Source organism: Siniperca chuatsi, linkage group LG22, assembly GCF_020085105.1.
Source record: "Siniperca chuatsi isolate FFG_IHB_CAS linkage group LG22, ASM2008510v1, whole genome shotgun sequence".
Taxonomy (NCBI): Eukaryota; Metazoa; Chordata; class Actinopteri; order Centrarchiformes; family Sinipercidae; genus Siniperca; species Siniperca chuatsi.
This window is the reverse complement of record NC_058063.1, coordinates 15814900-15842202: the sequence shown is the minus strand read 5'-3', so window position 1 is coordinate 15842202 and position 27303 is coordinate 15814900. Positions and strand designations below refer to the sequence as shown.

General features: G+C 40.7%; 4 protein-coding genes across 14 annotated transcripts in view; 1 reads left to right on the top strand and 3 right to left on the bottom strand.

Moving 5' to 3' along the window:
• Positions 1-1764: 1764 nt before the first annotated feature.
• Positions 1765-10456, bottom strand: mfap3l (microfibril associated protein 3 like). 2 transcript variants are annotated; one of them, XM_044184573.1, is made up of 3 exons: positions 9857-10456; positions 7954-8362; positions 1765-2906 (listed from the first exon to the last, which is right to left on the bottom strand). In XM_044184573.1, exons 2-3 carry the CDS (start codon positions 8273-8275, stop codon positions 1975-1977), a joined length of 1254 nt encoding a protein of 417 aa, XP_044040508.1. In that variant the 5' UTR covers positions 8276-8362; positions 9857-10456; the 3' UTR covers positions 1765-1974. The 2 variants fall into 2 exon arrangements, with proteins under 2 accessions (XP_044040508.1, XP_044040509.1); XM_044184574.1 differs by lacking the exon at positions 9857-10456 and adding an exon at positions 9656-9802.
• A 2576-nt stretch (positions 10457-13032) lies between these two features.
• Positions 13033-22461, bottom strand: aadat (aminoadipate aminotransferase). 4 transcript variants are annotated; one of them, XM_044184564.1, is made up of 15 exons: positions 22328-22461; positions 22067-22191; positions 21657-21728; positions 20911-21079; positions 19932-20064; positions 19285-19359; positions 18987-19196; positions 18724-18789; positions 18488-18570; positions 17331-17427; positions 16303-16364; positions 16065-16129; positions 14685-14791; positions 13446-13547; positions 13033-13317 (listed from the first exon to the last, which is right to left on the bottom strand). In XM_044184564.1, exons 3-15 carry the CDS (start codon positions 21721-21723, stop codon positions 13276-13278), a joined length of 1278 nt encoding a protein of 425 aa, XP_044040499.1. In that variant the 5' UTR covers positions 21724-21728; positions 22067-22191; positions 22328-22461; the 3' UTR covers positions 13033-13275. The 4 variants fall into 4 exon arrangements, with proteins under 4 accessions (XP_044040499.1, XP_044040502.1, XP_044040501.1 ...); XM_044184567.1 differs by lacking the exons at positions 22067-22191; positions 22328-22461 and having other exon boundaries at positions 20911-21124; XM_044184566.1 differs by lacking the exons at positions 13033-13317; positions 13446-13547; positions 14685-14791 and adding an exon at positions 14798-15222.
• On the top strand, positions 21110-26321 carry ino80b (INO80 complex subunit B). Of its 5 annotated transcripts, none has more exons than XM_044184580.1 (6): positions 21110-21129; positions 22885-23023; positions 23566-23746; positions 23873-24030; positions 25011-25183; positions 25307-26321. In XM_044184580.1, exons 2-6 carry the CDS (start codon positions 22984-22986, stop codon positions 25769-25771), a joined length of 1017 nt encoding a protein of 338 aa, XP_044040515.1. In that variant the 5' UTR covers positions 21110-21129; positions 22885-22983; the 3' UTR covers positions 25772-26321. The 5 variants fall into 5 exon arrangements, with proteins under 5 accessions (XP_044040515.1, XP_044040510.1, XP_044040514.1 ...); XM_044184575.1 differs by lacking the exon at positions 21110-21129 and adding an exon at positions 22399-22536; XM_044184579.1 differs by lacking the exon at positions 21110-21129 and adding an exon at positions 22425-22536 and having other exon boundaries at positions 22864-23023.
• intu (inturned planar cell polarity protein) overlaps positions 26305-27303 on the bottom strand; it is a 22519-nt gene continuing 21520 nt past the window's right edge. For all 3 annotated transcript variants that reach the window (XM_044184552.1, XM_044184551.1, XM_044184553.1), the window contains exon 17: positions 26305-27106. In XM_044184552.1, coding sequence (XP_044040487.1) covers positions 26995-27106 — 112 coding nt within the window. In that variant the 3' untranslated portion in view covers positions 26305-26994. The remainder of the gene's footprint in view (positions 27107-27303) is intronic.

The following is a 27303-nucleotide window of genomic DNA, read 5'->3' as shown; positions in this document are numbered from 1 at the left end:
CCTGTATTTGTTAAGATTTTGGCAAATTAGCCCCATTAAAAATATGCCGAATTAGCCATTAGCAGTTCCTGTTGGCTATGTACTCATGCATGTACATGCAGCTATCACTGAATTCATTTGTCATTGATCTTTTTTTAAGAAAGTGATGATTCCCAGGCAAGTCCGGGAGTTATAAGGAGCGTCTTTTTTCTCCGACTTCTAAGCGGTGTTGTGGACGTACATTCGCGATGGACATCGGGAATAATGATATAGTCAGATATGACCGAGTTGACTCCGAGGAGTAAGATTTTTGACGCAAATTGCGGTTTTAAAAGACTGAAAAGGGTTTTAAAGTACCTTAATTACGTTTCACCTCACGCAGTATATTTGCATCAAGTCTCCACCCCCCGCCCCAATTCCCCCCTTTGAAAACCTGATTTAAAGATATCTCTTATAGACTCGCTCCAACTCAACAGAGTTTAAATGCTGTAGTGTCCTAACATTCAACTGAAGTTCAATTTTGGGCTACTAAGAAGAGACTAAAAGGAATGATTGTAGGAAAAAGTAGGTAATCCCCCCCAAAAATAAACTCATAAAAAACGAGGAGACATGAAGTAATAGTGGATGTACCAGTGTTTGTCTGGGTGCTGCTACTGCTGCTAATAACTACAAAAATAACAAATTTCGATTAATGTGGGTATAGCAGACATTTCTGACCAGGTTAAAAAAAAAAGTTATGTGTGTGTGTGAGCTTGATGGATGAAAAAATAAACACAACTGACCAAACTGTGGAAACCATGTTTTGGGTTGGGTTTTTTTTGTTGTTTTCTTTTTTTTTTTTTTTTTTACACAGCACTATTTTATTCCACTACAAAAGAAAAAGCGGCATCTCAAGAGCACCGGTAAAAGCAGAACAGCATCCAGTTCATCTCCGCCACAGACTGAACCGTTAGTCAAGCAAAGGAAGAAAGAAGAGAGTCCTTTAGTCCCAGAGAAAGATGTCAAACATCTCCCCTGTCCACTTTTTCACATGCAGCAGAAATTCAACTGTACTGTAAAGCCTTTGCAGAAGGGAGACGATGCTGAGATCAGGTCAGGAATTAAATCAAAAACCTAAAACAGCACATGGTGGAGAAAAAAGAAGCTACTCTTGTCTACTGAGGAGAAAGAAGACTTTTAAAAACTGCTTTAACTAGCTGAGAAACAAAATCACACCACAATGGGTAATAATAATAATAATACTCTTAAAAATATTTCAAAGGAAACAGATATAAACTCTATCCAGAGGTGTGTGTGTGTGTGCGGCCTAATCAGGAAATATACTGTACACACAGATTTACCTGGCTTACTTGTTTGTTTTTTTGGAGAGATACAGTAGGCTGTACAATCATGAAATGGTGACACCACACTCAAATCTTTTTCAATCCAGCATGGCTAGCTGAGCATAACGTTGTACAATAACAGCGGATTGACTGTAACAGTAGCTGGATGTGAGCGGATGAAGGAAGCTTAATTTTCATGGTTTGAAAAAACGGCATGAAGAGCAGCTTGAGGCAGATTTCTGGAGTTAAAAACCGTAGCACTGTAAGAAACTAAAAACCGAAAAATCATTCCCCCCCAGGGGTGAAGTTCTCTATTTCTTTAAATAATATTTTTAGCTATGAAAATCTCAACACAGGAAATGTCCCTTTACAATTCACTGCTTATTACATTAATAATAATATTGATTACCCCTCCTGTGTACATTCAAGCATGAAAGTCCAGAGTGAGAAAAAAACCCTCAAGTGTCTAAAAACCTTGTGATTTATTCTCAGAACAGCCTACAAAGGTTTAAAGAGATTGTTCCGTTCAGAAAAGATAAATAAAAATGTGATTGTTTCTTTCCAAAATGTGAAATTAAAAATGTTTTGTTGACCTTTTTTTTTTTTTGTCTTCAAGATGTCTTCAAGGAAATGCATAGCAGGATAACTCATCATTCAGGGTTTGTTTGTTTCGTCACACATGGCTCTCGTAAAACACCTGGCAGGGAGGGGTATTATTTACGGCTGTCGGTTCGGGCGCAGCCTGGTCGGTGTCCTCCTCTCCCTCCGCCTCAGGCTGCTCCTCCTGGGGAAGAGGAGCGGTTGGTGAGGGGGAGGAGGGGGGTGTGGCCTCTGGCTGAGGTGGAGCTTCAATACTGCAGTAACCGCCGATGGCGAGCTGCGGGTGGACCGACACCTGGATGGCGATGTGCTGCGGCTGCTCTTGGACTGAGGAGTTGTCTGAGTCGGGGGCAGGGGATTCGCTGCGCTCCCGGTCCCTCTCCCGCTCCCGCCCTCTCTCCCTCTCCTGCAGGATGGTGAAGACATCTCTTACCCCTATGGAGGCAACCCTGCTCGCTATCTCGCGGCATCCCTCGGGCGCTTGTCTGACGAAGGTGTGCCTCATCTCCTCCACCCCCACCACCTCCAGGATCTCCTCCATGAAGGTGCGGCAGTTCATGATGAGCGGCGGCAGCGGGATGCTGCGAGCCAGCTCCTCGATGTACCGTGCAAACTCCATGGTCTTGAACTGCGTCACCTTGGCCAGCTCCAGCGTCTTGGCCGAGGTGATGATGGGAATTCGCTTGGCGATCTCGAAGGCCTTCTGCAGCTTCTCAGCGCCCTCGGTGCGGAAGAATTCATTGATAGCTTTCTCCGTCTTCTTCAGGTGGCTGCTCATCATGCAGAGGCGTGTGATGTTTAGGGCCATGATGATGGTGAAGGTGACCAGACATACCACCATGTAGTACACGCCCATGTCACCGTTCGTGAAGACCACGCGCAGCGTCACTGTGCAGTTGGAGCTGCCGTGCACGTTGGATGCCATGCAGGTGTACTTTCCACGGTCTGCAAACTCGATGCTGGTGATGTTGAGGACGCCATCATCCAACAGCCACCACTTCCCACCTACAGAGAGAGAGAGGTCATGAATATGGCAAACAACTTTTGTTTTCTTCTCTTCATCATACAGGTTAGCCAAACTTATTTCAGTCTGACCGCTCATCCCCCCGATTGTTCCACATCCTGAGCAATTACTTTGGTGAATACAATGTTATCCTAACTGATAACCAAAACTATGAAAATGAAACCAAAATTGTAATGAACCATTTTTCCTTTAACTACAGGTGATAACCAGCTATTGTTTGACAAGTTCTCAAAATCTGTGCGGTCAAGCAGTACAAATACTACAACTTACCATTACTTGTGATACCATGCAGTAAAAAAATTGAACTTCAATGACCTGCTTTTAAAAACACGATTATTCACTGACACTACCTAACCCACTAAATATGCAGTTTGCCCACTAACTCACACTGAAGTCGAAGTTTAAACCCTGAAAATCCTCTTAATGCATCTGTTTCTCTGCTGTGTGAATCCACAGTAAACCCTCCTCTGCGTTGTTATTGCAGCTGATGTTTGCTGCTTTCTAAAAGGAACTTGCTTACTCAGATTTGCTTATGTTGTATTTCTGCGCTGTTCTAACTCTGTTTTTATGGAGTCTGACAGCTCACGAGAACACATTGTTTTGGCACACATATTCAAATCACAAATCAATAAAGAAACCTTTAAGCCTAGCAGCAATTTGTACGTAAAGTCCTTGAAGCAGCAGCGTACACTGTGATCTCATGTCTGAGCCTCCATCTGTGCTTATCTCAACCTTTGGCCACTTTATGTTCAGTATGTGCCATGTTAGTGTATGGTGTACTGTATATTGGTTGGTTTTTAAAGGGAACATGGAACAGCAGCAGTGACCTTATTATTCCTGCCACGCATTCAATATTTAAACAGGTGGCCTGACTGCTCTGTGTGCTGAGGTTTGAGTAATCAAAACAAGAAGGATCTGTTTACATGTTGGAGTGGTTAAATTACACAACCATTAAAACATCATTAAATGGTCGGTTCATCCAAATTACAAAAAATAAAATTAATTCCCAGTGTCACAATTTTAGTGTCAAACATTTGATTTTTTAGGACTGCAGTCGAATCTGGAAGATGTTCCTGTAGTTTAAGAAGTGTCACCCAAAGTTGAAGTCACTTAGTGGCTAATGAGGCTTGCCATAAAGATAGTTTTAGGCACCGATTACGTGGGTGCTCAGGAGCTCAGGCACCCACGAGAATTCCTAAATTTTAATTTTCTTGGCGTCTTCCAACAGCCCCCCTGTGTTTTAACCATAGTGCCTTCACACAAAACGTATCATTTTGCATCACCTTGTGAACCGGGTGCATGACCTGATCAACTTAAACAAACGCACAATAACTTTCAAGCCAAGGCTGTTGCAAAGTGAGTTAACCAGTAACACATCTGTCCATTAACAACCAGAACTTTTGGAAAATGTTTCAAGTTTTTAATGGACAGTAGAAGCTGGAACAACTTGCAGTTGCACTAGTCATCAGCACCAATGCCAGTCAGTCGACACCCGTGGTAAGTAAACCAGTGATGGTATCTAAGTGTCTGGATTAAATTTGCTTCGTAGTTGAAAGTTTATTGTTTGAATAGCTTCAAATATACTAATCCCGCCCCCCCATTATTTGCTTTGGTTATCAGTTCTTATCAAGGTGATGAGGTCGTTGTTTGACTGATAAACTGATCGACCAATAGGGTGACATGACATCCTTCGTGCAGTTCAGAGGAATAGTACAAGACAAGAAGCTCAGTACCACTGTCATGTCTGACGGTTAAATATATAGCTGAGGCCAGCAGCTGGTTAGCTTAGCATAGCACAAAGACTGGAAACAGGGGGAAACAGCTAGCCTGGCTCTTCCCAAAGGTAACAAAATCTGCCTGCTAATGCCTGTAAAGCTCATTAATTAACACTATATCTTGTTTGTTTAATCTGTACAAATCCAAAGTGTAAAAACTACAATTCGCCACTTTACAGGGAGTTATGAGCCGGGCTATTCCTTGGCTGGGACCAGTAATTTTGCAGAGTCTGCAAATAGTCATTGTTACACTTTGGTTTATGTACGGAATAAACAAATGAAATATAATATGCTAATTACTGCTTTAGAGGTGCTGGGTTGTATGCAGATTTTGTTATCTTCAGACAGAGCCAGGCTAGCTGTTTTCCCTTGTTTTGTAGTTTTTATGCTAAGCTAAGCTAACGGCCTTCTGGCCGTAGCTTCGTATTTAACATACAGAGGAGAAGATTGATATCACTCACATGTCTAACTCTCAGCAAGAAAGTGAGTAAGTGTAATTCACAAAATGTCGAACTATTCCCTTAAATAAATTAATTGTATAAGGTTTTAGTTTTATCTGCCAAGGTTTTGTACCCCACCACAGTGTAGGTGGATGGAATTTAATTTATTGTGTTCAAAGTAATGAAAAACTACCTTTTAAAACCACAACAGCAATGTGCCTTTCCACAAGCAATCTGTCAAGGTTATTCAAGTTAATCGACATTCATCACTGTCAGCAGTTATTAGTATTTTCTACCTTTGGTTGAAAACAGCTCATGATAAAAACTGTTGACATACTGTGAGGTTTGTGTTTTATCCTGAACTGGCTCTTCAAGGACGATTTCATCCACAAGCAGCAAACTTTTAGTGAATTCAACTGCAACACCTCCTCAACTACTCACTGTCTCTACTGTGTGGGAGTGAAGATAGCTCACAGAATCTGTAGTCTGAAGTCTGGAAGAGACCGTGAAAACATTTCTGCCACCTTCTACACTGCTAGCACGAGTCATGGTATCCTTTGGAGGAGATGAATGGGCGGTCAGGAAATGTAGCCTGGTCAACAAACAGCGTCCCGCCCATCCGCCTTTTCATGAGAGAGCAAGATTTCTAATTTTACCTCCACCACTGGATCATGTGATGCAATTGATGTGCTGCCCAGTACTACAAGCACGTTTGAGGCAGCCTGAGTAAGAGACAGACATCTGCAGGTTAGTAACACTGCTCTTTAAGTAGCCACTATTTATTACTGAGTGACCTGGTGCATGCTGTGACAAAAGCCTACTGCTCCCTAATTATATCCCTGTGTGTAACCCAGGGAGAAAATCTCTGTGATGCTTCAGACGCTGTTCTGGGTCATAATAACAACGCTGCCTTTGCTCTCTGATGGCAGGTTTCAACAGGTCAGCTCAGGAGAAGCATCGAAACAACTAACAACTGTTCACTCTGCATTCCTTCTGAGGTGAAACACAATATTCAAACACAGACGGCTTGAATGAAAATCATTAGTAAAAATGACTGTCTAAATTATTTCCTGAATCTAATTGGCCTGTCATCACAAAGAATCACTGCTGCCAGACAAAATGTGCAATAATTGAGCCAAATTTCCCTCAGGACCGCAAGGCCGTCTAGTCCTCGTGTTCAAAAGTCAGGTTTCACTCAGATTAAAGATTCAAAGAGGAACGTCTGCGGCACATCAGACTGGAACCAGGACTAAAATCAACACTGTACACTTCAGTTCCTGTCTTGTCTTTTCACTCTTCACCCCCCCTTTTTTTTAAGAGTGTTAACTAACATTATAATCCAACATCCGAATGCCCTTGAATACACTCAATTATGAGCTGGAGGGTCAGCTTCTTTGTTCTTACCAATAGTAATCTTTATTTTCTTGCCATCGCACATCAAGCATCCAGGTGGAAACTCTTTCCACTGGAAAAGAAGATGGCATTTCAGGACCTAACTTAACATGAATTATTAAGCTCTGATATCTGCATTCATAACGCTAATCAAAGAGGCTCAACCAGAAGGTGAGTTGATTTCTTGTTCTTAACAAGTGTCTTAACGTTTTGACTGTAACTTTAATATTCCTTCTTTTGTCCTAAAAGACACAGATGACACTTTAACACTTGCTATGATCTGTGTTGGTGCTCTGTGTAACTGAAGGGCAACACACCAGTGGTGGATGATGTGTATTAAAACACCTGCCACTGTTGGTTTCTGTGTAAGCTCGCACAATGGCCGTGCCTTTATGTGCATCAAAGCATCAGGATACACCACTGTCCTATTTCCCAGAGAAGCAGCACGTTTTCCCACATTTTCTCCTCTGATCGAAACATCCTGGCAACTGCACACTAGCTGCTACTTCTGTCTTTGTGGCGCATCCAGTGTGCGCTGTGGTGTGAGCATCTTTTGTATATTATCTCTATATCACATACTACATTAGGTTCGCCAGTAATACCAATGATGTCAAAATGTATATATACACATAGCCACACTGAATCAAATTTCTTGTATGCCTCTCTGAAAAGTAAATATTCAGTAGTGTGCAGATTATTCAAGCCTTCCCCAAAACTGGAGGGTCCCAGGTTCTTTTCTGCAACACAAACTATTGGCTCTATCTATGACACCTGGAAATGTCACTGAGCAAGGCATCGAGCCACTATAGCAGATAAGATAGCTGCGTGGCTATTTATATAGTGTAGCTGCATGTTAAAATGGCCTCCCAGCTAACTCTTTAAAGTTATGAAATGCAGTATGTGAACCATGTTGATCCACACTGAGCTGTGTAGTGTACCTTTAATCTGGTTATTCACAGTAATTGGGTTATAGTGCAGAGTTTCCCTGTGTTTTACAGCAGACCACCTCCACTAACATGATAAAAAATGAATACACTTTTCTGAAATAAAACACTTAAAAACAACAGTGATGCCGTTTCACACAGAGAATCCCACATATTCAATACATTTGGCCATTGTTTAGGGCTTAATTTACTAAGTAAGGGATCTGTGTGGCGTACCACCTCTGCTGCACCATTTCCTGGGGGAAACCCTGCAGTCTGACATGTAAATACTAAGTACTGACTACTGACTAACTTACTCCAATTAAGTAATTCAGTTAAATGTCTATTTGTTAACTTTCAGAAGCCTTATTCATAGTAAATAACAAACCTGACACCCTTCTGTATATATTTCCTGCTGATGAAATTATAGTGACGGGCAGTACTGGTGACAAAGAGAACAGGAAACCAGGTTTAAAAAAACAGTTAAATCTGTCTCACCACTCATCTCTGTGTCCAGGCGGTCTCCATGGGAGTTGAACCACTGAACACTGGGGAGCGGGTCTCCGGTGACATTGCAATCAATCAGTGCGCAGCTACCCTCCCGGGCAATTATCTGGCTCACTTTTGTGAACACAACTGGAACAAATCCGCCATCTGTCACATTGCTGTTTTCCGTGCGGTTTCCATCCGTGTCCACGGATAAGGCCCTGGTGGTGTGAGAGGCGATAAGAGACGCCAGGACCAGAAAAACGTATCCACCGGCCCAGTGCATTTTCTCAGACTGTCGGTGTGTCACCCAAGGGGGAAGAGACTCTGTCATTCCTCCTGGGTCTCCATCCAGCAGACTGGCTATCTCTTGTTAGTAGAAGGCAATTTGGTATTCAGCTTTGTGGCTTGAAACATCGCACTGGAAAACAAGAAAGTGATTGGCATGTATGAATTAGAGATAGTACACGACAAACCAACTTGATGCTCAGCAGCTGGACAAACTGATAAGGAGGCTGTTGTTATAATTTGCCCTAAAATGAATACCAGACTGCAACATATGATTATTAATTAATTAATTAATCATTTGGCCTGTGAAACATCAGAAAATCGTGAAAAAATGCCTTCAAGTCTTCAAAGTGCTTGTTTTGTTGAAACAACAGTCCAAAGATATTCAGTGTGCAGTGATATAAAACAGCGAACCATCTCTAAATGGATCTACTGTCATATTAAGCTTTTTTCTTCCAAATGTTTGTTTCAATGTTGATTACCGAATTAACTCATAAACAAGCAAAAATACCAAAAAAAAAAAATCTGATGGTTGCAACATAAAAAATGCCTAGAGTTATTTGCTTTTTTCAGTTTTGTATTATTATAAATTAATTACTGTACTTTTGGACACTGTTATTGTACATATGGCAGCAATCGTTGATGCCCATTTCCCTAAAGTCTTGCAGGGTTGTAGACTACCACTCATGAAAAACAGCTTTTATTTGAAACAAAATCACCCACGTCTTAGTCATCCGTAAAAACACTCGATGGCAAATAACCGGAACCATTGACTAAAATAATGATCTTATTCATGTTCATTCATTGTTAGCTATCATTACAAAACATCGGCATTTAGTCAGAGGTTTCACCAAGTCAAATCTAGCGTTAGCTAATACGTGTTCACAGCTAAAAGCAGTTAACTACATAATGTGAAAAAAATAGGTATCTATAACTTAGAATAACGTTGAAAGAGAACATTAGTAACGTTACTTTGAAACAAGTAACGCCAGCTTTCTCCTCTATTAATATGAAAACAAAGCCGCACTAGCTACAACATAACGGAGCTGTGTATGGGCTCCGTCTAATTTGTAGTTAATAGCTTCTTTACCAAACGTAAAGCCCCCGAGGATGGCATCGTTAGCTACGTAATGTGAGTCAATTAAGAACTTGTAACGATTTGTATACAGTTTACTGTATATATTAGTCATATCTACAGAGTGCTGTCAAGATTTTGCCTCGAGCTGCCGTTTAAGAGCTAAACATCACAAAACAAGGGCGTGGGACTCGGCTATGTGCTGGATAACGTTAGCGGTTTTACATCACGGGACTATTTCGGAATCGTGTCACTGCAAACTGTTTACAAGCCACTGTAAGGTAGCTCTGTCATGTATTCACAAAATGAAAGATAATGTAATGCGTAGCTGCAGTTAACGATAAATATTACCGCAGACAATAGTCTGAATCATCGGTAGATGCGTGTAAAGCACCGAATTTATGCCGAAAAATGCAGTAACGTTACGTCCTCTGCGCGAGCCCAACGGTCCAGCAAACGGCGAACTCGGCGTCGACGTTAGCTGCTAAACGTTGACTAAAACCACGCAAATTTCACATTTCCCAGTTGATAAATCACACTTTTCATACTCACATCATTGTCTGCCGCTGTTAATGTTTGGTGGGAAACACCAGCGTCGATGTACTCTCGTTAGCTATTTCTCCGGCATCTCCATCCTCCTCCTACAGCTGCTCGTCCGCTATACAACCAGCAGCTAGCGTTAGTTCATCTGTGCTTCAGGATGCACTGGGTGGCAACATCGCCGAGTTGCTTGGGTTGTATTGCCACAGCAGGTGAGACAATTAAGTGAATAAATAGCTATTAATGATTTAGAGCATTAAAACGATTCTAAAATAATTATCACTGTGACAACATTAATGTTAACACTACCAACTGGGCAGGGCATCTGAAGACATTTCAAGAGGAAATAAATCTAATTTGTCTTTTGAACAGGTAGGTAACAATAACTGTAGCTGTTGTTGTCATAGGCTTCCCTATCACTATTATTTCCTCACCCAGGTTTACTGTTTATTGTTTACACAACTCCTGAGGGGGGTTTCTGGCTCTTTACCTGCCTAAATGCTCCACTGTGTTCACCAGCTTGTTGCTAACTTTGTCTGTCTGCCATTTGGTGCTGGACAGTTAGAAAACCTAAGAAATATTGAGCCCAAACACACAAAAATGGTCCATAAAGCTGAGTTGGGTGGCAACTTCCTGTGGGTTTTTGTCCTTTAATTTGTATTTCTGCCATATGTTTGTGCAGCCTGGCCTTCATGCACCCATAATGAGACCACAGCAGGGTCTGGTCAGCTTCCCAGTTTGCCATCAACCACTACAAAGAGTGATGGACTTGTAAACCTTGCTCACATAAAGGTAATGTGTAAGTACATTTAGTTTTGTGGTGCAGTTAGTAGACCCTTCTGTGCACATCAGCTTTAACACATGGCTTACAGTGACAGGTAAATGGACTGTTGTGGAAATCCATTCCCTTCTGCATTTATTATCAGTTACAGCTAAAAGGTTGGACTATAAAAAGACACTTAAAGTAGACTGTAGTGTTGTGGATAGCAGATCAGGGACATAATAAGCAGGAGGAAACAGCAAACTTCCTATTGAAACAAAAACATTCCTGGAAGAAATAAAGGCAGCACAAAAGCACGTCTAAAGACCTCTAAGACCAAGTCCGGTTTATCCTGGCTGTACACGCTGTTTGTTTGTGTGTCAGAGTTGATAACTGACCGACCTTGAAGCAATAGTTTCCGTCTGAAATCGTCACTCTGTACCAAGGTCTCAGCAAACAGTCAATAACTAAGTCAATAATACTCCATCTATGTATAGAAACTATGGATATTTATGGGAATGTGTGATTGTGTTTTAATTAGTCATCACTTTCAATCTTCGGCTCAAAATGAAACATTAGATAATTTGTTTTAATGTTCCCAAAGGGGAAAGTACAGTCTAGAGGTAGTGGTACTGGTATGTTTCAATTTTGTGAGAATTAATACTTTTTTCTGTACTAAATTTCATTAGATTTTGAGGGAAATTTGGTACTTTTACTCCAGTGTCTAACAGCTGTAGTAAGTAGTTATTTTCATATTAAAGTTTTACATGCAAACATACGATACACTCATAAAATATGATGCATTGCTTTAGTTTTAACTGCCCAAGTAGTTACTGTAGATTTTACTAAAAGTTAAGTTTCAAATGCAGGAGTCAGGACATTGAGTATTTTTTATGCTGATACCGCAGTCTTTACGAGAGAATTTTAATAACTTCGTCACAGTAAATAAGTGTTGCAAAAGCCTGATTTTTAAGCCGCCCCCTCTGACCCCGTTATCCTTTACGGATGAATGTTTCAAGCTTTACACAAACACTTCTGAGAGCTCAGTCACACTGCTCACAAAGCGCTACATATTAACACAGCAGGGAGAAAGTCTGTACAAAGGAAAAGAAAACAGTTTCCAGTCAGCAGGTACTGTTATGTCATCACTGAATAAAGTTAAAGTAAATGTTGAGTTGAAAGGTTTTGATTTGACACAGTTTTTAACTTGTAGGCTGCAAAAAGACCACTACATAAAACCACCAATATGTCTTTTTAATCCCCTGTGACCAATAATAATAGCCAAAATCATTTTTGGTACCCTATTAACAGCAGCCTAAATCTTAAGAATAATTCAGCAGATTAAACCCAGAGTATATGGGTTGTTTTAGATGTGATGTGGCTTGTTAGTTCTCAAAACACCTGCATAAAATGAAGATAGCTCTTCAAATGCACGGCCTATTTCTTCCCTCAAATGTATTTAGAAACCATGGTTTCTGAATGTTGGTGTTTTAGGTGTTTATTTTATAAAAGAAAGGTTACATTTCCAGATAAGGCACCACTTGTTATACAGTTACAAAATTATAAGAAAATGCAAATGCAGAAGTCAGAGTTTCTGGCACAATTTCACCTACTTCAAAAGGTGCACATAGAAGGGGAAACAGCGTCAAGTTGCCTAAACTCCTTTATTGTGAAACTGATGTGTTTCAACTTTCGTCTGTGCCAGGGATAACCCCCCGGGGATAAGTGTTGCTAGAGTTTTGACCCTTTAAAAGGGGAAAAAAACATCCCAGCTAAAAGATTAATTTGTCCAGTCAAGTGCAGGAAGAGTTCATGATGATTAGGAGGACTGTCGATTATCCTTTGTACCACCTTTTTGAAATGACACCTTTCCAAAACATGCCTATTGAGCCTGACGGATTGCAAATTAGTTGGGTGGCTTTGCATCTAAACTTGTGCGATAATGAGAGAAAAAGATGACAGCTTAAAGAATATATAACATCATCACGCTTTTACAGAAACGTATGTTGCTGCACAATCTACATGATTTTGTGGTAAGGTCTCCTAGAGCCGCAGTGACCGCAGACATGCTATATACATTCAACTAATACACAAAACTATCAAATCAAGTGGTGCAACTGTTGTATCCACAGGATAAAAGCTATGTAGTTTAATATAAGAAAAACTCTTTCTATTACTAATGAGGTGGGGAATGTATTTTTGTTTTATGTATTTGAATTGCTGAAAAAAATCACAGGTCTGGAACCAGGCTACTGCATTTGTTCTTCCGTATCCTCCAACAAGTTTTCCCCATCAATGAAATCCGCATCTACACTGGAACTATATGACCAGGTGTCACCATGTTTGAAGTTTTGAGGTTGTAGTGGTGCAGCAGTCACAAACATTGCATTTTGCAAAAACATAAAGACTCAAAAGACAAAATACAGAATGATGAAAAAGTTTGTGTTTACTGAAGTTAGTGTTTTGTACATAGAAAAGATAACTGTATTTGTTTTCTTTCTAAAACTCCAAATAGCTTTCAATGATCAGCAACAACAAAAAAAAAAAATTCTGAACGTCTCTTCTTGACTATGGTATGGATATAGTCAGAGGTCGCACAAAATATATTCAAAGATAAATATATTTTAACATTAAAGTCTTCAACAATACAATAATAAAAATACATCTTTGATCACGAAGCCTCTTTGATGAGAGAAGAGAGTCTTCTGAAAGCCTGTCGGAAGATGTGTGAGAGATTAGATTCAGACTCAGGTGTGTGTGTGTTTGTATGCGTTTCTGTGTGTGTGTGTGTGTGTGTGTGTGTGTGTGTGTGTGTGTGTGTGTGTGTGTGTGTGTATATACCTCATCAATCTGCTCTGGTGTGGAGAGAGAAAAGGCCGCTCTGACGTAGGGACACAGCTCACTACTGTTGATCGTGAAGACGCCTCCGGGAACCAGCAGCACCTTTAGCAACACACACACACACACACACACACACACTCAAATTACTTAATAATTTCATTACTTTTCTCCCCCCAGTTTTTACACAGCTGATCTTTTCATACATACATACATCCAAAGTCAGACTGAGAGAATGATACATCCATTAATCGTCTTTGTGACAACAAAACTGGTCTGTAACATTTTCAGGACAACACAAAATAAAATCAACATAATTAACTGTCCAAAAATAAAATAAGTCCCAGCTAAGAAATAGTCCTGCACATAAACCACAAATTGTCCATTTCACACTTCGATTTTTGTACAGATTAAACGAGATATAATGTGTTAATTAGTAAGCTTTAGAGGTGCTGGTAGTTGGACAGAGCCAGGCTAGCTATTTCCCCCCATTTCCTGTCTTTGTGCTAAGCTAACCTGCTGCTGGTGGTAGCTACATATTTAACTGACAAACATGAGAGTGGTATCAATCTTCTCATTTAACTCTCAGAAAGAAAGCGAATAAGAGGACTTTCCAAAATGTCAAACTATCAGAAATATTGCTACTTAAAAGTCTCTGACCGCCTGTTACAATCCACCACACAACACTGAGAGCCTGAGGGCAATAATTACAGCTTTTAATCATAGGAAAAGTTGTTACTTTCTCCTCTTTTAGCACAGAAGACTGGGAGACTGGGGAGTCTTTACTATCTGCAGTGTGGAAGAATATCCTGGACTCGGAGGAGCAGACCTTGGAAAAGCCTGATTGTACCCACTCTTTTTTATACACAGCTAATCAGCTATTCGCTAGCAGGGATTTACAAACGCTCTGTGTGTGAGTGTGTGTGTGTGGGAGGGAAAACACTTGCTGAACCCACTCACAGTGTGCATAATGGCCGCTTTACATGCACCATCCTACACTCTATTCAGACACAAAACCTGCCTGATGCAAAACATCTGCTTACAAACAGAGAGACGCAGACAGGAAAAAAAGCACCGAAATGCATTCTGGGTACCTTCTAAAACCATATTAGAGGACAGCAGGTATGTGTTAACCTTCAGTGGACAGAGTTAATTGGATTTTGTTACACAATAAAATCACAAAAAGAGATTAATATGTGAGGGTTTAAACTGAAATACAAAGGGATTGAGTTGTCTGCTGACCTCTTTCTCCAAGGCTTTCTTCATAATGAGCTGTTGGGTATCGGCTATGCCCTTTAGTTTGATCCACAGGAACATGCCTGCCGATGGGGAGTGCCACTCTGCTACATCTACACACACACACACACACACACACACACACACACAAAAAAAAAAAAAAAAAGAAGAAAAGCCTCTGTGTTTGCTTTCTGACTCATAACCGCAGTCACGATTTCCCTTCTGTGGTCTTCTTTGTCAGTGGTTCTCTAAAAATTCTTAGCAATTTAACTAAATCTGGACTTCACATAGCTATTAAAGTAGTTTACACCTTCACAAATGTAGTGGTTGTTGTTAGAAGTGACAGGAATCAATATGTCTGAATGTGGAAATGTCTTAACATGTAGTTCGTTAAATGGTCTCTAGGTGGTGGCTACAAAAGAAAACTCAAGACTACTACTACTGATGCGACTCTGGACAGCTATTTTCAGTTCTTATATGTCTCAATGGAATTATTTCTCTTTTTTGTACATTTTACAACACACAAACAGAAAAACATTGAACACTGTTACCCATATACAACAAATACAAACAAAGCAGACAAATGAAAACTAAATAATAAGAGATTCAGTACACAAATTGTCAGAGCATACAGCATCATAATCATTCAGAGTCTGTATTAATGTAAATGACTATAGTCTGACAAAAAATTCTTATCACAAGGTCCACTCACTTGGTTTTCCGGAGCTTTTAGCCACATGACATAAATATTTAACTAAAGTTATTTTAGTTTAGTAAGTTATAACAGTGCATTTGACCAATCTTGAATTACCGTAAATGCCCTTTTTTAGCAACAGTAAAGACTACAGCGAGCCACTTTTTATATTGCTGATTGGAGAGTCTAGGGAGGACCCCTATTATGCACAAATGCCAGATCGGGCTTGATACAGGTTTTTATTTTTGCAGATTTATTTATTTCAACAAAAGATTATTAAAAAGGTACCCTGTGGACTTTTCTTGTAAGCAAACAAAAGTTATGTTTACATTCTGTATTTCTCACAAAAATGCATTCAGTGTATATTTACTGGCAAATATGTTCAATGGATTTTTTTGCGCAAAACATTTGCAAAGCTTCAGTATTTAAGCTGCCAGTATACTTCGTCAGAAGGCGGTCCTCCTTCCACACCTTTCTGACGTCGGATTGGGGGGGCTTTCTGAAACCGACAATGTGACATTCACACCCACTGCACGCTGTGATTGGCCAGCTGTTGCGTCCGTCCCTCCATTTTTATTTGGTTATAAACTACTGACATGATGGTGTCAATTTACAGTATATTAAACACTACAAAATGACCATTCAAAATGCATAGGTAATGCTCTGTGTTTTTCACCACTGAGTCCACAAACCTTTGAGCCACTTGTCTGCAGAGCTGATCATGGCATCGCGTTGTTTCCGGTAAAACTCAATCACCCTGTGAGAAGAAAGAAAACAGTTTCATGCGTCGCTGCAAGAGTGGCTGTCTACTACTACTAATACTACTGGCACTGTAGGTATCATAAATAGATCTAATTGTTTTCTTAACCAGTCAAACCAGTCATGCAGAGCAGATGTGGCTGTACAGCAGTATTGTGGGAAGTGATGTACCCATCTATGTGTTGGAGGAAACCCTCTTGGCCCCAGCTGTGCAACAACTCAGACACCATGAGCTGAAAGGAAGCAGGACGCAGGTTATATAATGTAATGACTCGCACAGACTCATAAAAGGCCTTTGTGGAACTATTAGTTTAACGTAAAATGACCCTGCAGCAGATAATCCACCTTCAGATCTGTATTTCTATTAGTACAGTGCAGTTGGAGCAGGACACACAGTCTTTCTTTCACAACGGAGCTTTTAAATGTTTGTTTTGGCCTGTTCACGTTTCCTATTTGTCATCACATGAAAGAAAATGAACAATTTGTACATGCATGCACGCATTTTAAATCTTTGCCAACATTTTAGTCCAGATTAGATGAAAAAGCAGAGGCGAGGATTGAATGGGAGGAGGATGACAGCAGATCTTTTGCAGATCCTAATTACTCTTCTTCCGTATTAAAACCACCTCTGCAGCTGCTGCTGATCCAGACACACCACAGTGTCTTATTTGGTTTTGGCTGTAGCTTGACAACCCACCCTTTCTCACTGGTGAGTTTGTGTTGGTGTGCCTGAGGGGTGGGAACACAAGCTGGCAGAGTATACAAGTATGTGGTGACAGCTTCATCGTTGGCACTCTGTGTATAGAGAAAGTGAATAACTGAACCACCCTGCTGTGTGTGCAGTACTGGGATTGTCAGGGTCAAACAGCATTTTCCAATTTTATATTGTCTTTTGTTTTTGGTTTTTGCCTATTTAGATGCCAAGTTGATGGAGGTTGCCACACAGAAAGCAGCACTGAAAGGTGATGTCTGTGATAGATAACTGACTCAAACTGCATTCAATCAGTAATTCATTCAGAAAGTCTCCTCCAGCAGAAGTTCAAGTTTCTGAGCAGTTTCCTCGTCACAGGAATATAAATTAATAAATTACGAAGTTACTCCTCACAGCAAGAAAGCAGGAAGCTGTTTGCATTTAAACCAGTAATGCAAAATGTTGACTAAGCAGGGTGTGGTGCATGTATAATTAAGGTGTCATTCACCTGCGTGAAGGTACTGGTGTGCATTGTCGAGGCCTGGATGTGCAGCACCACCCTGTCTACCAGCGGTTTGGGACCCGTCACAAAACCTATCCTCAGCCTGAAACAAAAAGACACACAGACAAGGAGTCAAAGACAAACATGCTGGTGCAGTTATGCATTAAACATCTCCCACACAGAGACATGTGTAATATTTAACCTGAAATGACATTCTTAATTTTAAATTGACTAACCAAGTAAAAGTATAGATTAAATGAATAAATGCAGATTCTAATTCAGATTTGGCTATCTTGACTGACATTAAAGAAGATTTGTCCACAAAAAATATGGCGGGTCATATTAAATAAATCTCTTGCCTCACGACTAAGCCTGTGATTATGTCGAACATCTGATTTTTAGGACTTGAATCTGGGAAAATGTGAATGTAGTTTAAGATGCTTAATGATATAAATGTGAAAGGACACGTCTATAATAAGTTAAAATAGGATGTGGAGTGTTTTTACAGTCAGTTTGTACTGTAAAAGTCTTCAAACAACATCCTGTCCTCCTGCTCACTGTCTCTGCCCTACAGGTATATGATTACTTACTTATGAGTTAAACAAAGCTACCAGTCTCTCTTCAATGCAACATTATTCATTTTTTACTATTTTATAGGCTGCTGACAGGTGAAATAAACTGAGTTGAAATAACTATGATCATGACAGGTAAGGGAAATGAATTAACAGATGACTTAGATGATGGTTAATGTAAATATACACTAATATACACAACATCTGAAGCACACGCTTGTCTAAAATATCATTGTATGCTGCAGTATTAAGATTTCCCTTAACTGGACTAATGGCCAAAACCATGAAAAACCACCACAGACCAAAAGTGCACTGAAGTCAATGGACAGGGGGGCAACATACTTTTTGGCCATATAGAGTATTTGGGCCCCAAAGGATCATCAGTTGTATCCTGCACACACAACCTTCAGATGTGACCTGTGGGGAATTAAACTGTATGATAGACTGGAAAAACACACCCTGTTTTCATAGCCAGTCCTGACTTGTTAACACTCAGCTGTCGCAGAGTCAATAAAATCTTAAATGGTAACAGCAGAGCTTCACATGTACTGGGCTTAAAGAAAAACAACACACACAGATTCCGACGCTCACCCTGAAGACAGGATCTTAGAGAAGGAGTCTGTCCTGATAATCCTCCCATCAACATCCATGGAGAGAAACGAGGGAGCCCACGGCTGCCAAATCAATGTGACATAACATGAATCAGTTTGTATCCTAGTCAGAGTGCTGAGATCAGACCATAAAGTAACAACAAAGGATAAAACTGAACTATTTTACCTCGTCAAATGACAGGAAAAGAAGAGGAGATTAGTGAACTCTTTTTGTACCTTGTCAAACTGCAGGAAGTAGTACGGGTCGTCCTCGATGATGAGCATGTCGTACTGCCTGGCCAGCTATTAAAAAGACGTTAATAGAAAATGACAGAATGAATCTGCAGGGAAATCAGCTTCACAACAAGCTCTAATTAGAAGAGTCAGAGGTTCACTGAGAGATTCAAAGTGATTCATGAAATACAACTTCATCTGCAGTATGTGCATACAGTCATATTTGAGTAGAGTCTTTCTTTTGTGACTTTGCAGAGGAGACAAACCTCATACACTTCCTGCTTCCTCTGAGCCGTCATGGAGGCACCGGTGGGGTTTCCTCCGTTGGGGATGGTGTAGAGAATCTTGGGAGCAGAGCTGCCGGGTTTGTGGACCTCTGAGGGGTCCCACCGAGACAAAACCTCCTTCAGGGCTGCGGGTATGATGCCGTGCTGATCGCTGGGTACGTTGATTAAGTTGCAACCGAGCGGCTGGATCTGCAGAGGAAAAAAGAAAGCTAGAGGGTCACAGAAGCTTGAGTTAAATATGTAAACGAGTGTGTTGTTATAAAGAAAGTGCTCTCACCGCTGCAAGTGTGCCTGCATAAGTGGGCGCATCCAGCAGAACGTTGTCTCCAGGGTTGACCAGCATCTCAAACAACTGAAACCCAAAAAGCAGTGAACAAACAAGACTCAGAAACATGTTGGGAATCAATGAGCCTCATGCAAGAACAAGTCGTACAGATTTGTTCTTAAGTGGCACCTACGAGCGATTTAAGAGACTTTGTGGCGTACTTAGAATTTTCTCTTAGGTTTGAATGAAATTCTCGAGTGGTTCAGACCTGCTGTACGAGTCATGTACATATAGTCTGTCTTTCTTCACAGGGAGCAAACACATAATGCTTTAATCTCAATGAATTTGGAGTTTCAATATGAAACCAAAATTAATCTAATCTAAAAAAAAAAAAGAAATAAAACAAACTAACCCAACAAAACTAATGCATCATTTTCTTTATGTCATCAGTTCAAAACCATGTTTATAAGCAATTCTCATAATATTCAGAAAAGTCATGAAGTATTAAGCTGTTAAAGAGGCGTTTCCTGGTCCCAAAATAGAACATTACTCACACTAACGTCTTTATGTGATCCTTTGCTTTTACATCTCTAACAGCTGGCTGCATAAACAGCATGAGTACAAGTGGACAGCAGTGTTGCAGCTGGTGGTGTCAGTACCTTACAGAGCCCCTCCTGGCTCCCCGTGGTTATACAAATGTCCATCTGGCCGTTCTCGGGGGTGTAGCCGGCGGTCGGTGGGTTGTGGAGGTTCTTCTGCAGGTTCTTCATCCACGTCAGAAGCTCGGGTATTCTACGAAGGAATGGAAATGACGCCACACTAGTTTTTTTTTACATAAATACAGTACATTTCTGTTTTGCTACTTTCAGTCAATACTTCGATTTCCAACCAATACTCAGTAATGTAGCGATAGCTGTCACAGCTGAACAGACAAAGGAAAGGCCTTCACCAACAAAAACTCAACATAAAACACCAGACACAAGATATTACTGGCCACACTGTTTGATTGACTCTAAGCACTAAACTCTAAACTTGGGCATGTAGGTGTATGATACTCATTATTTTTTAGACATTTTATGTATTTAGTAGATAACAATAGTAGAGAGAGATGACAGGAAATGAGGGCTGGAGATGGGAAACAAATGTCCCTGGCTGGATTCAAACCTGAGACGGTGCGGTTCATGTTTGGCATCTTAATCCCTAGGCACCCAATATAATCTATCTATTATCACTGATTACTCAACAAAAACAACTGGAATCTGCAGGTGGAGTCACTGGAGGCTTTGAAGATCACAGAGGTGGTCGTAAAAAAATAAAGGTTGCCGCAGAATGATAACCTCCACACGCTGCTGCACACTTTTCTGATGTAATTTAAAGTAAAGTTGGTCTTAAAGTCCAGAAGACAACTGGCAAAAACAATCTGACTCTGATGAGTCCAGCTTTTCCTGTACAGGGTTCTCGCTCTCTGCTGTTCAGGTCTGTATTTAATTCCTAATTTCCCAAAGTGCAGCCCCGCTGATGAGATGTATTTTCATTAAAAACCTTACCCACTGTATCTTGAAATGATCACCACATTTTAATGTTCATGTTCTGGAAAATTTCATGAAGAAGTGACAGATTCCTGTCTTGATCTCTCACCCATTAGAGGCAGAGTACTGCAGAGCCCTCTTCATCGTCGCCTCATTGAACGTGAGTGTCTGTCCATTCTTCACCTTAATGGACGCTGACAGGAAGGGGAAGGTGTTCGGGTTGGGCGCTCCTCCAGCCAAAGAGATTAAGGATGGAGGCGACCGCTGCTGCAGCTCAGCTTCACGCAGGTGGAGACAGAGAAGATGAGGACTGGCTTCTCATACTGAGGTAGCAATACAAATGATAAGATCCTACTGTAGGAAATTGTACTATAACCTGTTTAATCTTAGGCTCATAATTATGTACATTAATGTGCCAATTATTTTCATAATTTATTGATAGTTTAGTGTATATTTCAGAAAATAGTGTTAAATATCCATCACCATTTCCTAAAACTAAAGGTGATGTCTTCAAATTGCCCAAAGATCTTCAGTTTAATCACATAAGACAAAGAAAAGCAGCAAATCCTCTCGACTGAGAAGCTGACACTTGCTCTAATTTTCTAACTGATTAATTGACTAATAATTTCAGCTCAAGTTTAATCAAATTACCACACAGTAAGCCTGGGACCAGGTGGTATTACAGTTGAGAGAAACTGTACACTGGGACAGGGAGGAATGGGGTCACCTACACCTACACACCACAACTTTGTCACTTTTCTATAAAAACAAGTGTGAGTATATTCAGATGAAATCTATCTAACTTTGTTACTGCGTTCAGCTCGTTATGCAAACCAGACTGGCAGAAATACTCACTCAGCATCCTGATGGGGGAGGGCTTTCTGGCTGCGCTCACTGCTGTCAGAAACCGAGCGTAATTCATGATTCCTGCGAAATTATAAAATCAATTTCCCCTCACACACTAATGAAAACATTGGGTTTATTTATTGATCCCAACATGCTTGCTGGCAGATTGAATGACTGTTTTTCTGCTTACACAACAGAAATTATTACTGTCAGTTAATCAGACCAGCAGTACTGTTACGTTAGATTAATGTAAATCAACACTAAACTGTGTTAAAGTGAGCTAACAGAGACACAAGCAGGGACACACACACTTTGGTACACTACAATGAAGAGGTGAACATGCATTATACCAAATATATTTCATAGATTTAAAAGGTAGTTAAGGGATTTACTCGACCACGTTCAGCTATGTAACTGACCTTGCGTAGCTCGGGTTGAGCCGTCGCGGGGGCTTCTGGTTAATGTATTTCTCGATACGCCGACATCTACAGAGGTCACAGACTATCTATGAGTGGTCATCGTTATGTGGACTACATTACCCAAGCTGAAAAACAAAAACAGAATTATAGCTAGCCATTCTCCTTTACGAAATGACTTCAGTACTTAAGTTTTTTTGGGATATGTTATTGTTTAAGTTACATAACTAGTTAAATTAAAAAAAAATGGCAGTACATCCTTACCGGTCTTGTGCGGCAGCCGCCGGTTTATTCTTGTTTCCCCCCACTAGAGGGGGGTCAACCGTATCCAAACGCTCAAAACTACCGGAAATGACGAAGTAGGCGAATTTCCGTATTGTTAGCCAACTTGGTCGTGCTAACTACGAATGACAAACTGTGTAACTTTAGCTTAATTTTAATCTGTTACGGTTAAAATTGCCCCCAGGTTTGCAGTATGTGTCACGTCTTTTTCTTTCAAACTGGTAACTCAAGTCTGTTTTGCGATGGGATGTATAACGTTAGCTGTAAGCGTTGAATTCATGCTAGCAAATGTGAGTGGTCTCCCAGCTAAATAACGTACAGTTTAAGTTAAAGCTAACGGCCTCGTTATAATTAACCTTATATAATTTACTGAATAACTACATAAAACAAATACAAAGGGAAATACGCCCTCGTGGTTTAGTTAAATGTCAAAAGGAGATACTTTACATGCACTTAAATCAGCGTAACTGTCTGCTTGCTTCATTAATGCTGCATTAAATTGAGGTTTAAGGCATCAGGCGTGTTTCTCTCTTCTGCAGAAAGCTCTGTTTCCTGGAAGACTTTGAGATTTCTGCTGCTATGTAGAGCTACAGACTGGCTGTCCCGTCCTTGGTCTTTACATCCCTGTCGTCGTTTAAATGGGGAAAAGGAAAGACATGATTCACCCCAGGTTTCTCGGTGAGTTAATAAGATTATTGGCATTTAATTTATTAATTTTTATAGGCAGAGTTAGGCTTTCCTTGTCCACCCCATTTATATCAATGAGGGTAGGCAAAATAACAGAAACACCTCCCTCTATAATGCAACACAGTTCAACAGCACCACAAAAGTTTCAATAAAAACTGAACATTCATGAAGGTTGGATTTATTGCAGAGCTGTTATATTAGTTTGTTAACTGTACCTAATAAACTGGGTGTATAGTACAATTACTTTATTATACCATCAACTGATTGGTGCCAGTGTATACTCTTAAGTGCAACATCAGTTGTTGTTTGTTTTAAGTTGTGAAGGGGCATCTTTAAACTGCTTAAAAGCTGTTTATTTAGTTGTAACACCATACTTCTGAGAAATAAAAACAAGAGATCTGAAGTTTACCAGATATCAGCAGTAAAAATGTTATTGTTATTGCTTCATTTAAATCTAATTAGTGCTATAAACTATAATAGTTCATACATTATTATTATGGTATTTATTTGTGCTTTCCTCTCGTCCTCTGCAGGTGAGGGCAACTCTAGCCTGCACAGCGTTCACAAGCGGAAACACAAAAAACACAAGAAGCACAAGAGGAAGCACCACAGCTTCGCCGAGTCCCCGGAGCCCGAGCCTGTCGTGGTTCCTCGGCCTCCTCCGCAGCTCCGACTCAAGATCAAACTGGGAGGACAGACGCTGGGGACCAAGAGGTGAGACGGAGGGGTCAGAGACGGTCGGTTTGGTAGCGAGCTGTGTCAGTGCTCAGTGGCCAGTTTCATCAAAACCCAATCACTCTGAGTTTTTGTCTGTCTCTGATTTCCTGTTGCTTATATCAGTGTTCCCACCTTCACCGTGCATCCCGGTGTGGCTTGTCCTCCCTCTCCCTTGATGATCATTGATAATGACGTTGATGATGACGATGATGATGAAGATGATGATGAGGACGACGACGATGAGCCCTCTGTGCCTCTGGAGCAGTATCGGGCCTGGCTGGGTAAGTTACAAGTAGAGCTTGTAGATACTATAAACTGGATCTTGATGAAAAACCACATCCTGTTGTTAGAGTAGATATCATCTGGGGTTTTATGTTTCTTTTTCCTGGTCTTAAAGGCTGCATTACAGTTAAATGACACATTTCTGAAGGTAGTTCGAGTTGACTGAAATGAACAATCAATGCCTTTACCCTGTGGTTCCCAACCTAAATGTCTGGACACCACATGGAGCCCAAAGATCAATCTAAGGGGTCACAAGATTCATTTAAAGGCATAAGAAAGCAAGAATTATCGCTGTTACAAAATTCTGTTTACTTTTCTTTCATTTCTTAAATTGTTTTTTGCGACATACTGGATACTTTTAGCTCTTTTGATCTCCAAAAAGTCTTTAAATACAACAATCTGCGAGGGAAAAATCTTTTAGCTCGAATCGCTCATAACTCATGTCGACAGTAAGGTCAGGGGTCACAAGTTAACTTTATTTCATTTTAAGTGGTCACCAGCCAAAAAGGTTGGGAACCACTGCTGTATGGAAATGAGTGGAAACCAATGAATGTCTAGAACAGTAGGATCAAGAATATTAAACTGTATCACATTGATGCAGAAATGTAGAGTATACATAATTTATAGTTAAGGAGCTTAAACGTGCCATAACACTGGTACGGCCCTTTTAAGATATCCGTCTGTGATACATCTGTGGTCATCGATTATGGATGGCAGACAAATAATTTTTGAGATTAATAGTTGTACAAATGTACTTTAGACAGCATCCACTGAATACAAATAAAAGCTTAAATCCTAAATGGTTGTGATTTTTACAGTGTTCTTTAATTCAAATCAGTAAGTTTTGCACTGTCAGAAGCACAGTGAATGCAAGTTAACATCATATTAGTGGTTCTTCTGTTGTACCAGGGTCAAGACAATTTTCTGGCCTTGGTTGGACAATAAATTCATTATGTTTATCTTGTTTGTTCTGTATCAGATGAAGACAGCAACCTGGCCACGTCCCCTATGCCAGACATGGATTCAGACTCCATGCTGAGCAGGCCTGTGGACGAGGAGGAGAGGTGGCTGGATGCTCTGGAGAAGGGAGAGCTCGACGACAACGGAGAGCTGAAGAAGGAGGTTGACGAGTCTCTGCTCACAGCCAGACAGGTGAGGAAGAGAGACGGAAGCAGGAAAGATATGTACTTCAGTTTCCTGTTGATCAAAAAATGCTTAACGAAGCTATGAACATATATCCCTGAGTGTTTTTTTTTTGTTTCTGTTCATGTTCAGAAAGCCCTGCTACACAAGCAGCAGAGCCAGCCTCTCCTGGAGCTCCCCATGGGTTACAAGGAGAAAGAGATGACCGCAGAGATGATGCAAAAGCGGGAGGAACGAGCCCGAAAGAGACGCCTGCAGGCCGCCAAGAAGGCAGAAGAGAACAAGAACCAGACAATAGAGAGACTGACGAAAACCAGCAAGGCCAAGATCAAAAGCATGAAAGACAGGAAGTCCAAGCTTAGTCAGTGTCCCATGGTCCGGTACAGCGACTCCGTCCAGGGCCTGGCCATCTCCTTCCCCACCGGGGTCCCCACTCCGGTCCCGACGCCTCCCTGCCCTCCACCGGCAGCCCCAGTGAACTGCGGAGTCAGCGGCTGCACCAACTTCAAGAAGTACTCCTGCTCAAAGACCGGGGTTCCTCTCTGCAGCCTCGAGTGTTACAAGAGGAACCTGCTGCTTGTTCAGAGCGCAGCTTGAAGGGCAGATTATATTCCAAATGGACGCAGATGTAGTTCTGTTTATACTACATTGGGATGTGACGGCGGTCTGCACAGTCCAGTGGTCATAAAAGTTTCATGACATTTACGTTACACGGATGCTCGTGGCTACACAGATGTGGAAAAACATAAATCTTTTCAGGACTCAGAATCTGAGTGTAGTGTGGATTTACTTTTTATCTATTTTTTCTTTGGCTGTGTCATTAATAATAATGGTTTTCCATGCAGTGATGCTGGTTACACAATTCAATTATGTATATTATAAAATGTTAAGATAAAAAAAAAATCGGTGTACCAGTCAATCACCCATAATACAATATTTATGATTTCCATTTGAGCAGTGTCCATTTGTTGATAAAAATGAATATTTCCGAACAAGTTTGGAGAAAGAGTAGCATTGTTTCCACTAGCTTGGACTATTTTTCATTTTGTCAATAATGTAAAAATGATGTTTAGAAACTGACAAAGGTCGTCAACGACAAGCAAATTTGTTTTGAAAGAATAAAAGAGAAACTGTATTGCTTCTTTAATCTCAATGTTCATTTTTGTAACAAATGACTCCATTTCCATACGAAAACTGTACATTTTAAATTAAGTAACAAGTGAAATGCCTTTCCAACACTGCATACAAATGTTGAAATATCAATTCAACCTTATTTGCTCTGTCAACGTGGAGATATGTGCAGCAGTGTCATTTTTATTGGTCCGGCTTAGTAAACGTTACGCTCTCACTGGAAGGTCTTGTCTGCTCCGACCAGACGTTTACACCAAAGTGTCTGAGGTATTCACTGATTGAGTGGCTTTTCATCTACACAAACACACACATAAAGACCTTTGCACACGTCTCTGGTGAGCAACAAGGCACAAAAATGACCTGGTTTGAACATGAGGAAAGCAGTCAGCCTGCAATTTGCTTATCACTGCTGTAACGCCAAGGTCACGCTCTGCTGTTATCTGCAGATTATCATCTGGAAAATGGAGGCACATTGGAGGATTCAGACTCCAAGTAGCCCACGTCAGATTTTCCCAGTGAAACTGGCACAACTACCATTAAAATCCCCACATTTGCTCTCAGGTGCTTTCCACAAACACCGCAGTTTGAACTGTTTTCCTGAGAATGCAACTGATGCTACAACAGTTCAAGAAATCTTGTAGTTTGCGTGTCCATCATCGTTACTGATCTAATAAGAGGAAGATGATGCATCACAAGGCCAGGCCGAAGGAGAGTCTGAAGGCCATCTCTACGGGAACCTCTGCCACCGAGTCATGGAAACAAACGTAGAATTCCTGAGGGACGGGCTCGAGCAACATCCGACTAAAAGACCAAAAAACAAAAAAGAAGAAAAATACTTAGAGATAATTATCAAATGTCATAGGCGCTCAGCTGTTTAGGAAGCTGACAAGTTGATTGTTCACTCACGTGGATATTCGTCTTTGGCTTCACAGACATACACACACAAAGACCAGATGTGTATTTCCTGAGCCCCTTCCTGTCAAATTAGCAGCTCCCGC